Source organism: Microtus oregoni, unplaced genomic scaffold (assembly GCF_018167655.1).
Source record: "Microtus oregoni isolate MIOR12 unplaced genomic scaffold, Mior012 000015F_ref0000493, whole genome shotgun sequence".
NCBI lineage: Eukaryota > Metazoa > Chordata > Mammalia > Rodentia > Cricetidae > Microtus > Microtus oregoni.
The window spans coordinates 48,655,243-48,669,677 of NW_024543074.1; the positions used below are offsets into that span (position 1 = coordinate 48,655,243).

Genomic DNA, 14,435 nt, shown 5'->3' on the forward strand with positions numbered 1-14,435 from the left:
GCAGCGACTGGCCTGATCCTCAGAACAGTCATGCTGTCTAAGCCGCTCCTGAAACTGATGCTAGAGAGTGTCCAGCGACACCCCCTCCCTCTCCTTGTGTTCCTATCACTTAGGTACCACCTGTTGTAGTTATGACAACTTCTCATCTTTCACAGAGCATTCCTCTACTCTTTCCTGAGTTCCCATGTGGAGGTTAGCCTACTTATATCCGTACTGGGAAGTGACAAAATGCAACTGTCTGGAGCCTTATCTAGTTTTCAAATTCAGATTCAAGTCTCTTCACTGTGAACTCAGTGAGGGGCTACTGGAAGTTCCTTCCTATTACAGTTCTAGATCTCATAGCACAGGCAAAGATTAGTTTAGGGGACTGAGCAGCACTGAGGCTTTCTTTTGGTGCAGAACACATGAATAATAGATTTTATTCAATCAAAACACCTCCAAATATAAAGGAAAATAGTGTCATTCAAGCTGGAGTGAAGGTGATAACTTAAAATTTCTATTTCATTTCATATTGCCCAAATATCGTATTTCAGGAAAGAAGAAAATTATGTTTATCTGACATATAACTGTTCCATGATGACTTGCGTTTCCATCCATCCATCCATCCATCCATCCATCCATCCACAAATACCTTCCTAAGACTTCATCCTGAAATAAAAATATAGTGCCTGTCAGTCAAATAGAATATGGAGTGTTAAGTTGCTTTGACGCTCTGATAACAGAGCAAAGGACAATATGGTCGACAAAGCACGTAGACACCCTAGATGAGGAGCAGTTGCTCTAAACAGAATTTTAGATTAGAAAACACGTGTAAATTGTTTAAGACCTGTCACATAAGAAAACACACCCAATCCTCTTAGTTCTTGAGAGGTCCAAGCTGAGACCCACTGGTGACATTTCCAAGAAGGCAGATTGTGGCTTGATATGAGCAGAACCGAAGAAAGGGCGACGTGATCTAAAAATACAGTGCTGTGAAAGGAAGTGATTCTCACGTACCTGGCCAGGCGCCTGCTCACTCAAAGGTGAGGATTTGATCAGGATGCTGTAAAAATGTTCCTGCAGTCATTGGATGATGGAGTGAGATATTGGAGACTAAGCCCCAGCCCTGACACTTGTTTTGTATGTGTTTTAAAAGTTTGTTTCTTGTTCCAGATCTCTTTGAGCCACACAAAGCACTCTTGACAGTTATATATTTCGTTTTCAGCTATAGAAAAGTCAGTGATTATCTGTGTTCAGCTTTCTGTGTGTTGGTGTGCGTGAGTGTGTGCATGGACCAGTGTATCTATGCATAATCTTCATAATTAATTTATTGGTCAGGACTCATGTTTGAATTTTTTGCCAACAGCTCCTGTTATTTCCCCTCTCATGCTAGTTCACTAATTTAATATTGTCAGACCGCCATGGAGCTCTATTCAAACCATTACATTTAATCTTCTGTCTGGGCAAGGGTGGGGAGTCCTCAAGAATTCTTTCCTTCACTGTGAACTGTGGATTTTTAAACCTAATCTAAGTTCACTTCTCCCTAGTATGCCACAGAGGTCACTCTCTCATCAGTGTCTGGGATATGAACTCACTATCAAACCTTACTAGACACCAAAGCAGCCGTCAGCCCCACACCATCTTCAGGCTCAATAACGTTCTGATCTGGATATTGCCTTTCACACCAGGACCACACAACATCCCATACTAGGCCACAGGTTAGGGTGATATTCAATACTGATAGGCACTCCAAACAGCACACCAGCATTGTGCATATACTGCTACAAAATCATGGTTTGAATCCAGCTGGGGTTTTTTTTTTTGACATGAAAGACTAAATGGACAAATTGCTTATTTTATGTCTCTGTCTAAGGATGCTTTCCCTCTCATTGTCTGTGCTTCCAGGAAGCCTTCCTAATTTTGAAATTTGAAATTTTAATATGTTTCACCTGTTCAGGTGGGAGGATAGATGCTGATAAAGACTATTGATGATAAAATATGTTTTTCCATAAATTTAACATTTATATGTGTTCAAAGCAGGCCACATATAAGTAGAGCAGAACTCAGTGCCAATTGCCTAGTGGAATCTTGTCATTTTTTATTTTAAACCGTGAATCCTGAACATCTCACACAATCACTACTCACCTAGAGTTCCGGAAGAGAGAACCATTTCATTTACCACCCTCGAGTCTGTTGACTTGCAAGACACATCTGAGACTGTCTGTATCTGGAGAGGTTCAAGGTAGACTTGTTTCTTTGAGATACTGGTCCATTTTATGGGGTATAGAGGTCTTAGGACAGGGCTTCTATCTTAGAGAAGTCATGACTATACATAGTTCTGACCCAGAGAGAAGTAAGTGAGCCTCATAGCTTAGAAGGTAGAGGTATCCCCCTGCGCAGGCAATGTGTGTCCTAACCAGCTGAGCTGGGTAGAACCTGGCGCTTTACCAAAGTACCTCTGGACTTTAAGGCTATCTAGACATCTCCTGACCCTCAGTGTGAACACCTCACTTCGTTCTGTCCTGGGGGCATTATCTATTCCTCCTGACAAAAAAGTTGTTCATCAGGTATGGCCTTGGAGACCTCTGTGCCCCAATGTGGCAATTATAACCAATTGGCAGACTCTCAAAGACCTGCCCCACCACCTTCAGCTCCATCTATTCTCTATGCTGAGTCCAAAATAATCAGATTGATTCAGCATCCTCACAACTTGCCATTACTTACTCATGAGACCCTACATAATGATATTCCTCATATTTCCTCTGCCTTGGCCAAAGTCCTGTCATCAGTCAGACCAAATTCCACACCTCCTTTGGAATTTTACCACACACATGGGTTCATTTCCTTCTATGGACACCCCAGAGAACACTCTCATTCTCCCTCCTGTGTGAAAAGGATCCCACTAAATAAACATTTGTATCCTTGATGAAAAGCTTGAGATTTTTTATGTACGTCACAGCCAATATTTAGTATATCACTATTTCTTATTTCTATCCTGTTTTATTCACAATAAACTTGAAAATCAGTATTTTCTTTGGCATTGCAGACTCAGGCAGAGAAAAAGAGGATTCTAAGAGGTCACTTAAATGTTTGCTACCACTGTGGAAATCCAGGGCACTGTCTCTGCAAAGTGGGAGACCACAAACGTGGAAAAGTCACTCCCTCTAAAGGGAAGATGGGCCTTCAGCTCTAGTAACGGCTGCCCTTGAAGACTAAGGGTGCTGGAGATTTCCCAGTGAAAACCATTTAAGCCAAGGGATGACCATTGTGATCCCTCAGGGGACTCAACACCGCAAGCACAAATATGAATTTCTGTTTAGCTAAGAAGGCTTTCTTCTCTGACTTCATTTGGATTGTGTAGTAGCTAAACAATTCACTGCACCTTACAGTACATAGGAAAAATTAATTTCCTCCAGTGGCGTCTCACTGGGTGCACAAACCACACTCAAGGGCAGGCCCCATGCCCAGCAGTAGATGGCCAAGACAAGGCGAACTCAGTGGTATCTGTCTTATGACGCTTTGTTTGTGTTTTTTTTTTAAAACATTACCAGGCTTCTGCTTACATATCATGATTTCCAATTTTGTGTTCTCACAGGATTTTTCTGTAGGCAAGTGTGTCTCCGTCTCTGCATCTGTATGTGTTTCGTGTGCTTTTTCCCCTGCTTGGCTTGCCCCCATCTCATTTGTTTGTTTGTTTAGTTTTCTAATGAGAAAATAAAAGGTGTGGATTTGGGTGGGTGGGGAGGATCTGGGAGGAGTTTCAGGGAGGGGAAACCATGGTCAGAATACACTATATGAAAAAAAAAATCTATTTTCAATAAAAAATCTTTTAGCAGATGACAACCAATACAGAGAATCACAGGTAGTCAGCGTGTAAAGACTAAGGGACTGTGGAGTGCTCAGCTCTATATGGGACATTTATATTAAGCCCTCTCCCTGCAAAGCTCAGTTATCATTGTAAAGGAAGGTGTAGAAAGATTGGAAGAGTCAGAGGTAGTGGACACTTGCAGTGAAATAGTATTTTTCTGGGCATGACAGGGTTATTGTATTCCTGTGGTCACACTAATTGTGACCACATGCTCAACCTAAACAAGATCAAATCAGCCGAAGTCCTAGTATGGAAAAGGGAGGGCTCACCAAGTCCCACCCCTCGCTGAGGAGCTACTGACAGTGGACAATTGCTGGTGGAACAAGTGTTGATTTTCTTCAAGGCTGTTCCCTGGAGAGGCTACTCATGTTCTCACAGATGGTCCTGCACACACGCCCACAAAGGCCGCTAAGTGGATGCAGTGGCTTCAAAAACAGAAGCACGTGAAGCTGGGAGGGAAAAGGTGTAGGGGAACAGGGGAGAAGTGGGGTGGGAGGTTTTCAAAACACATTATATGCATATATGAACTCTCAAACAATAGATAGAAACTTTAAAAGGTCACTGCATACTTGAGAGTAAAATTTTAAGGAGCAAGAGGAGTTATTGCTAAAAACTTTGGCCTTGAGAATCCCTAATTTATAAAAATCTTTTGCCCTATATGTGGCAAGACCATGAGATATGACACTGGGAGTCCTCACCCAAAAGTTAGGGAACATTCCCAGATTTGAATTTTTTTCTTTTGTCATCTTTTTTTAATTTATTTTTTTTTAAAAACTATCTTTTTTGTTTTTTCATTTTACATGCCAAATCCAGTTCCCGCTCCCTCTCCTCATCCTGCTCCCTCCATCTTCTCCCCCATTCCACCCCCTATCTACTCCTCGGAGAGGGTAAGGCTTCCCATGGGGAGTCAACAAAGTCTAGCACATTGCTTTGAGGCAGGATCTAGGCCCTCCCCAATATATCTAGGGTGAGCAAGGTTCCAAAGAGAATGGGCTCCAAAAAGCCAGAACAAGCAGTAGGGATAAATCCTGGTCTCACTGCCAGTGACCTCACAGTCTGCCCTAGCCATACAATGTCACCCACATTCAGAGGGCCTCGTCTTGTCCTAGGCTAGTTCCCTCACTGTCAGACCAGAGTTGATAGGCTCGCATTAGCTCAGGTAAGCTGTTTAAGTGGGTATCCCCATCATGGTCTTGACCTCTTTGCTCATATTCTCTCCTCTCTTCGACTGGACTTTGGGAGCTCGGCTGTGGATCTGTGCATCTGCTTCCATCAGTGGCTAGATGTAGGTTCTATGATGACATTTAAGATAGTCATCATTTGACTACAGAGCAAGGCCAGTTCAAGTACCCTCTCCATTATGGCTTAGGGTCTTAGCTGGGGTCATCCTAGTGGATTCCTGGGAATTTCTCTAGTGCCAGGTTTCTTGCTAGCCCCATAATGGCTCCCTCAATCAAGGTATCTCTTTCCTTGCTCTCTATCTCTGTCTTTCCTCCATCTCGACCATCCCGTCACCTTACGTTCTCCTCCTCCTCCCCTCCTCTTTGAATCTTATAACTCCAAGTGACTAGACTCTAGCATAGAATGTTGCTGATTCACTGTAACCCATATCAATTCCTGTTAGAATATGGTAGCTACAGGCCTTGTATGACTTCTCACTCTAGTCCAAATGTTTCATGGATAGTCCACTTTTAATGAGACTTTATAAGCACCTATTAAGTACCCCGATGACTAGCAACTCCAGGAAATTGCTGAGTGGTTCACCTGTTGTGATGTGAACAATAATTCCTAAAATTTTCTAGCACATTAGACAGCAATGGCTGACAGTATTTAGTTGTGCATTCCAAAAACAGTTAGTTGAGGTGATTATGATGGTTTTCAAAATAAAGAATAATAATTATTTGAGGTGACAGACATGCCAATTAGTTGAAGTGGTCATTGTATATTGTATATTTCTATTGAAGTATCATACAACACTCCAAAGCAATGGAAGGACTTGACTAGGCTATCTCAAAATACAAAATAAAATAGAAATAGTATTGGAATATAGATTACTTGAAGTTATAATCATGTGAGAAAATGCAGCTTTAGGCATGTCTATGTAGCCTGCTTTTTCCTACATGCAGGAAACCATAATGATGATTTTGACTTTGTCACCAAGACTAGTAATGTAGGGTTGTAATGAACCTGAGTAAATGAACCAACTAAAGTAACACTCGTTTTAATTTTGCTTTCATATTACAGGCATGCGTCTTAGCAAAATCTCTAGAATTTACTACTTTGTTAGAGACCCATTTCCTTGCTATTCCTTCACAAATGATTTGTTCTTTGCCCGAAAATTATAGAAACAACTTGTTTCAGTGTTTTCCTTGAAAAGTTGCTCTCCTGTGAAGTTCTTCATGTACCCATAAAATGATAACACTTGTATGTTTTTCTCTTGGAAATCAGCGTTGTCTGAATTTGGGTATTCTACCCAGGCAAAGAACCCATAGAAGAGCTAAGAGGTAGTCTCAGGAAATTATGTCCTCCTCAGTGACATTCGCAATTATTCTACATTAGTTAAACTACCTAAAGTCAAAAATGATCTCCAAGATACAGCCATAACATAATCCTCCGTATGATATTTCCCTGAAAATTTAATATGGTTATTTTTTTTGTATTTGTGCTTTCAATCTATCTGTGGTATTGGAATGAGACTGTCAAACTTTCCCCAGGAGGATACCTATGTAAGATCTAAAGCTCTATATGCGGAGTGAAGTGTCTCAGACGATGATCTCCTTATTTTCTCAGAAACAGAAATCACGAGAAAGCTAGATGGGTAGTATATATCAGGAAAGTTAGAAACAGGCATTAAGAGGTTGGGAGGGTGTGACCAGGCCCACAAATACTTAAAAATAGGAGGGGGAACTAATGACTTATGTAATTAGACCCAGTGTCATTTGTTAGGAATCACTTACTTCATAAAAAGTAATGTCACATTTAATTACCTCCCTCATCACTGCCCCAATACCTATGGCTCTTTATTACTTTCCAATGTGGCCAGAATATAGTCTCCAAGTAAATTTTTGTGGAAAACTGTGTTATAAGTAACATTTAATTCTGCTTTACATAAAGGCCCTAGATCCTGACCTGCAAGGCATGCCGACAGATAGCCTCTTACAGTGTACTCAAAAGGAAGGCCTTAACATCCTGAGAACAACTGGACTGTTTGCTGTGACCAGTAGAAGCTCAAATGGTATTCTAGATGGAGAGCTACCACAGAAATTTTACTAGCTCTTCTCCTACTCATGTGCTACCCCGGGTCTGTGGCTCTCCCTAGCACCTTCCACAGGGCCCCCTTCACATCTTTGTTCCTCAGGGTATAGATCAGAGGGTTGAACAAGGGGGTAACAATAGTATAAAAAAGGGCAACAAACTTTCCCTTGCTTTCAGAATATCTGCGAACTGGCTGGAGATATGCATAAATACCTGAGCCATAGAAGAGAGACACCACCACGAGGTGGGACCCGCAAGTCCCAAAAGCCTTTCTGCGTCCAGACCTTGACTTGAGTTTTAGTACAGCCCGGACAATGTGAACATAGGATCCTAAAGTCAGAACTGCAGGGCACACTAAGGCTATTGTTCGCGCCACAAACAGCTTAGCTTCTGTTTCTTCTGTGTCCTCGCAGGCCAACTTCAGGAATATGGGCATTTCGCAGAAGAAGTGATTCAGTTGATGGCCACAGAGTCGCATGATCATCACAAGTCCTGTCTGAATCAGAGAGTTTACAAGGCCTCCTATCCAGCAGAAGATGGCCAATGCCCTGCAGAAGAGGGGGTGCAAAATGGTGGTGTAGTGGAGTGGATTACACACAGCAGCATAGCGGTCGAAGGCCATCGCCACCAAAATCAAACATTCTGTGGAGGCCAGAGCAAGAAAAATGAAGAGCTGGGCCACACACCCTCCATAGCTGATGGTCTTGTCAAGTCCATGGAGGTTGATCAGGAGCTGGGGCATGGTGCTGGTGGTGTAGCAGAGGTCCAGGAAGGAGAGGTGGGAGAGGAAGAAGTACATGGGAGTGTGCAGTCGAACGTCCAGTCTTGCAAGAGCGATGATGGTTGTATTGCCAAAGACAGTTAGGGAGTAGAAGATCAAAATAATGACAAAAAGGAAGCCTTGTAGTTGAGGCCAATCTGAGAAACCCACTAAAATGAAACTCACTTGTGAAGTGGAGTTGGAATTTCCCATAGCATTTTACTTGTACAAACACTAAAACTCAACTCATTGTTTCCTATAAGGAGTATGGGTCAAAACACTACTCCTAGTACTCTACAAATTCAAAACTCATGCTTGTCATCTTTTAATTTGCTAATCCATCCCATTGATCCAGTCTTTCTATTCTGTTCTTCAGATAGGAAATCAGTGGTTTAAGGCGTTGTGGCCCTTGTTTGAACTCCAATCTTGCTATCTGGATTTTTCCAGACAACTCAGTCCTTTGGGTCCAAGGTTTCTTTGTCTGAGGGTAGAAATTCTATACTGCTTCCCTGATGGCACTGAGTTGCAAATCCAAATGTTGTCACCTGGAAAATGCATTTAAAAATCTAATATTGGCATTTGATAGCTGCTGGGAGAGGGAGAGCCAGTATTATTTAATGATGTGACCCTTAATAGGTTGAGCAGATACCAGATCAGGCCCCACTCTCAAGACTAGATGAGCAACACAATCTGGAATGGTTGTGAATAAAAGAAAAAGAAGAAAGTTCAGAGTTGAATGGAAGGTAGAGAAGGAGGTTATGGGAAGTTTAGGGGAGGTGTGAATATGTTGAAAGTACAGTGTATGCAATTCTCAAAGTATTAATAAAAATTTGTTAAAAATTTACTGTGGGGTTTGAGGTGCTGATGACACAGAAAGAGGTTGTCTAGCATGTGTAAGATCCTATATCCTACCCCAGCACCCAAGAAAACCAGAATACATACATGGATAACATGAACCTCACAAAAAGATAGCACAGTGCTGCTCTCGTTTCTTCCTCTTTTTGGTTTATGAGGCAGAATTCTTTTTTTTTTTTTTTTTTTTTTTTTTTTTTTTTGGTTTTTTCGAGACAGGGTTTCTCTGTGGCTTTGGAGCCTGTCCTGGAACTAGCTCTGTAGACCAGGCTGGTCTCGAACTCACAGAGATCCGCCTGCCTGTGAATTCTTCAAGTAGCTAAAGATCCAATTAGCTAGGCTAAGATCACAATTCTAGTTCCTGCCCCAGTGCTCACTTGCTTCTCTTTGGTGAGTGTACGTGATCCCTGCAGCACCCACAGAAGGCTCATTCATGTCAGAGGCCCTGTCAGAAGGACCAAGAAGAGTTACATCTGTCTCTGTAGGCAAACAAAATGGCCGGAGGTAAATATGTGGCTTCCCATGTATGGAAACATACATACTAGATCATGCCTGAAACATGTGCCCACTTTTATCCCACGGAAAAAAACCATCTCTGAACTTTCCAGGAAAAGGCATCATTCGTTCTTAAGTCAAAATTCCATTGTTTGTTTTCTGTCTGTACTTTCCGACTGCTTTTCAGTGACGAGCACAAGCATTTTAACTGTCACTGCCCTATCAGCGAAGCTCGTAATGAATTCAACAAATTGTTTTGCACAAGAGAATTGTTTGTTCTCTTCCAAGCTGAGAAGCTCCTAGGCATTTAGGAACACAGGGGAAAAAGGTAATGTCTTGTCTTACAGTATATAAGAGGCATTAAATTAATGCTAATTTCACTTATGGCTTGTAGTAGATATTACATAACTTGAGGGAAACATTTGATTCTCCTTCCCAATCTCATGAAAATCTATGTCGTCTGGCAACTTCGAGAATTAACTATGAATGCATTTTAACAAACTATACTAGGCAGGTGTGAATAAACATAACTTTCCCTTTAAGGAGACATTTATCATAGCTTGAAAAAATCCGAATAGGATACAGAAAAGAAGAAAAAATGTCAGTAACCAACAGAACCTTCACCAATGCACCTGCTCCATACAAGCAGATTTGGCAAATTAACACATTAATCATTGTACCGAGTCTACTATACTGGAAGTCATCACAGTGCCCTAGCTGGAATAGTCACTCCAGGAAGAAACTTGACTACCGTGCTTGAAGCCTCTGTGGGAAATATGAAGACGAGGTGAATTGGGAAACAAAGTGTGAATACACACAGAGTAACCAGGACAGCTAAGATGGTTTTGGACGACTACGGCAGTTGAGTACAGCTGTTTATGACGGCTGCACTCACCTCTGCATATGGGCTTTATCACCTTCCAGAAGCTGGCTTCACACAAGAATAAAATAATCATTTTTACAAGATTTTGATGAGGATTAAGTGCTGTGAATCACTTGAAAACAGCATGTACTTACTTCCACCAGCAGTCTGATCACCCAGTTAAGTTGTTTTTTTTTTTAAATATTTTTATGGTTTATTTAACTTTATTTTATGTGCATTGGTGTGAAGTGTCAGATCCCCTGGAACTGATCTTCAGACAGTTGTGAGCTGCCATGTGGGTGCTGGGAATTGAAGCCGGGTCCTCTGGAAGAGTAGTCAGTGCTCTTAACCACTGAGCCATCTCTCCAGCCCCCCCCAGTTAAGTTTTTTTTGTTTTTGTTATCTGTTTGTTTTTGTTTTTTTGAGACAGGATTTCTTTGTAGCTTTGGAGTCTGTCCTGTCCTGGAACTAGCTCTTGTAGACCAGGCTGACCTCGAACTCACAGAGATCCGCCTGTCTCTGCCTCCCGAGTACTGAGATTAATGGCATGTGCCACCACCTCCAGGCTTCACAGCTAAATTTTAAGTGTCATGTGTTTGGGTCTTTTCAATTATCCACTCATTTCCCAGTTTATTGCTTGGGGGAAACGGGCTCTTAACAAATGTTGAACTTATTGATTAATGAGTACATTGCTCTTATGGTATCACGCCTGGTACTATAAGAATCCCAGGCATACCTTCTTGAAGTCGGAAAAAATTAGCAATTTCATATAGCTCCTCAATTAGTAGTATGAGAATTTTAATTGTCTCCATCCTATCAATAGTGTGTTTAATGATATGAAGATAGCTTAATGTCCTTGCAGTACATAAATTAGAATGACTATATGAAAGATGCTGGGATTGGAATGAAGTTAGCTGATATAAAGATACTAATTATTAATGCTTTCCTCTCAGCCACCCACCAGTTGTTCAAAATCATCTTGCTGTAACTTTATAATTTTGTAGCTCTGTGTGAAGACATTTTTAAATCAAAGGTGTATAAAAATAGAATACCTAGAAAAATTTGGCATTCACCAACAGTCAAAGCTTCCTTATCAGGTTCTGAAAGTTGAACATTTCAGGATGTTAGGAAAATGTTCCTGCATTAAATGAATATTTGGGATGGTTTGGACTCTCCCGCTCAGCTGTGATTTTCTTTATTTTTCTGATCTTAAGTTTTTAAAGGTTGCATCTCTGCTCATAATCTCCTTGGCATACATAAGGTATTTTGACATTTATGTGTTGGCTTTCTGAAGTATAATAGTCAGTAGTCGTCTGTGTTGAAGTGTGTGTTTATGTCTGAGTATGTGCGCACATCTGTGTGCCTATGCATGAGCTCTCTAAGTAACATTTGTGATCAGCTGTCAGAAACAATGTTCATGAAACATCCGCACAGTGAGCCTACCTTTAAAGGAGAGGGACTCACTGTGTAGTCTAGACAGACCTTGACCTCACATCCTCCTGCCTTTTCCTCCCAAGTGCTGGGATTCTAGACTTGAAGCATCACGAGCAGCCTGCTGTCAACTAATTGTATGACATTTTCAGATTATGATAGAATGATAGTCATGCAGTGACAGTCAATCTACCTGAGCAATGAAGATGTTGCTCATTTCTTCCCACACCTTCATTGTTCATCTCTGTATTCTTGGCTTTGAATCTGATTTCACTTCCACCTGTTCTGTCTGCATGTGTGGTTCTTTTGCCATTGTTTGAGAAGTTAACTTACTTTCTAGCCATCAAAGTATCCTACTAATGCCCCCCATTATCATTGACTCTTCTAAAAACTGTCATTTTAGAGAAGATAAAGTAACTGGCCTGGATCATATTCCTCCCACACTAACAATTGTTGGCAGAGGCTGCTCGTTTGTTTCCAGTTGCCCTGAGCTGAAATAATCAGACAGAAGCTATATTATTTACAATGCTGTTTGGCCAGTGGTTTAAGCATATTGCTAGCCAGCTATTTCACCTTAAATTAACCCATTTGTATAATTTTATATTTTTTTTATAAGGCTTGTGGCCTTCCAGCAAGGTTCCGGCTGGCATCTGGTGTTTCTTCTCTGGTGACTACTTGGTGTCTCACTGACTCTGCCTTCTTTCTCCTAGAATTCAGTTTAGTTTCCCCTGCCTAGCTCTGTTCTGCCCTGTCAGAGGCCAAAGTAAATTTTTTAATGACCAAAGGTATACAGAGGGGAATCCCACATTATAAATTACATAGCATCTCTTCCAATTCCAGAAATTTTTAGGATGATCTTCATTATCTTAATTTTCTCAAATATAACTATAAAATCTTCTTGTAAAATAGCCCAGACAATTTAGTAGACAATACTACATTGAGCGGATTAGTTTTACAATGCCTTCTGATACAAAATGTCAACTCGGAGATCAGCTCTCCATAGTTGTCTACTCTTCCAAGTCTTCCTTGAGTTCACTCCAGAAACTGTTGACTACACCTCTAATTCTTTATCCTCTAATTCTGAGAATATTTTTTACATTTTGTGAGTAGTCAAATGAGTAGATAGGTGAATGGGTCTTAGAGAATGTGATCAGTGATAAATGTTCTTACTTTAAGTTAACATCTCTCGATCCTCGAACCAGATTATCAGCAGAGTGATATCCCATGTTTATTAAATAATAGAATATTTCTTGATTCTGGTTAAAAATTGTGAGGCTAGTGTGGCTCCAGCCATCAGTACTCACTCAGAGCTCTGGGAAAGGAAACTGTTGCATTGCCATCTTCAGTTTTCTTGGTCTCCAAGATGATGTGTGACCCACCTGCATCTAGAGATGCTCTAGGTAGAACTGATTTATGTTGTAGGGACCTGGCCTTGAATGAGAGCTCTTGTCTGGAGAACTTACTTATTTTTTATGATTGTTCATGACTCCCTTTCTACGGAGGAGTCTTCTCACTGGTGATCATAGCCTAGGGGATGGCAGCATTTTCTCAATGTACACTGTATTACCCCTTACCAGCGAGACATGGAAGGAATGGGCATATTATCAAACCTCCTCTTAACTTAATGCATCTCACATGCCCTGGGGAAATTGTCAAAGACTCCTAAGTTGCAGCAAAGAAAAATTGTTTGGCAAGGATGACCTTGGAGATGTTTGAGTCCCACTGTGGCAATTACAACTAACGAAAGGGTTGTCTTCAGATCTCTATATTCCCCATACACGGCCCAAATCCAGTTCTGGTTAGCATCTCCATAATATAACTTTTCCCCTTGTGAATTCACTCTCTGAGATTCCCCAGCCTGCATTTACTTTCATCTCTTTTCTTTATGTCTTTGACAAATGAGGCCAAATTTCCTGTCCCATCTGTGTTGACCACACTTCATATTTTCTCATGGTTTCATATATATGTATCGCTGACCTGAGTGTTTCCTTAAGTAATGTTTGTTATATATCTCTCTCACACACAAATATAATGTATCACTTGTAGACAGAAGTTTCTGTCCTGCCCAGGTCTTCAGCTATTCATTCCCAAGGAAACACACAGAGGCTTATATTAATTATAAGCTAGTTGGCCTATTGCTCAGGTTTAAACTTACATTAACCCATAATTCTTTTCTGTGTTTAGCCACGTGGCTTGGTACCTTTTCTCAGGGAGGCATTCTCATCTTTCTTCCTCTGTGTCTGGCTGGTGACTAACTCTCTGCCTTTCCTCTTCCCAGAATTCTCTTCATCTGGTTGTCTCACCTATAGTTCCCACCTGGCTACTGGCCAATCGGCATTTTCTTAAGCTAATACGAGTGATAAATCTTTACAGTGTACAAGAGCATTATCCCACAGCAATTACTATTGTCCTGGGTTACTTCCTAGGGCTGTGGTAAAGCACATGATCAAAAGCAACTCTGGAAGAAAGGAGTTGATTTCACCTTATGACTCCCTGGTTTTAGTCTAACACTGAGGGAGTTCAGTACAGTAACTCAAGGCCAGAACCTGGAGGCAAGAACTGAAGCAGAGGCCCTGGAGGGATGCTGCTTACTGGTTTGCTTCCCGTGTTTCCCTTAGTTTCCTTTTTATCTCACCCAGGACCACCTGCCTGAGTGGGGCACTGCCCACAGTGCTGGGCCCTCCTACACCAATCACCAATCCAGAAAATGCCCCCACAGACTTTCTTACAGGCCAATATGATGGAACAAACTCTTCAATTGATGTTTTCTCTTCCCAGATGACTTTAGCTTATGTCAGGTTGGGAAAAAAAACCAAAAAACAAAAATCACAACTTGCACAATTATGTTTTCTTATTGTCTTGTTTCATCAATAACAAACTTAAGAACAATATCTTATCAATATATTCCAGTTTATGTACTGAAAATTAACATG

The 14,435-nt window shown here is 41.1% G+C and overlaps 1 protein-coding gene across 1 annotated transcript; it reads right to left on the reverse strand.

The window, feature by feature from the left end:
* Positions 1-7,139: 7,139 nt before the first annotated feature.
* Positions 7,140-8,075, reverse strand: LOC121456821 (olfactory receptor 10-like). Its single transcript, XM_041665297.1, has one exon. The coding sequence runs from the start codon at positions 8,073-8,075 to the stop codon at positions 7,140-7,142; it is 936 nt and encodes a 311-aa protein (XP_041521231.1).
* Between the last annotated feature and the right edge of the window lie 6,360 nt (positions 8,076-14,435).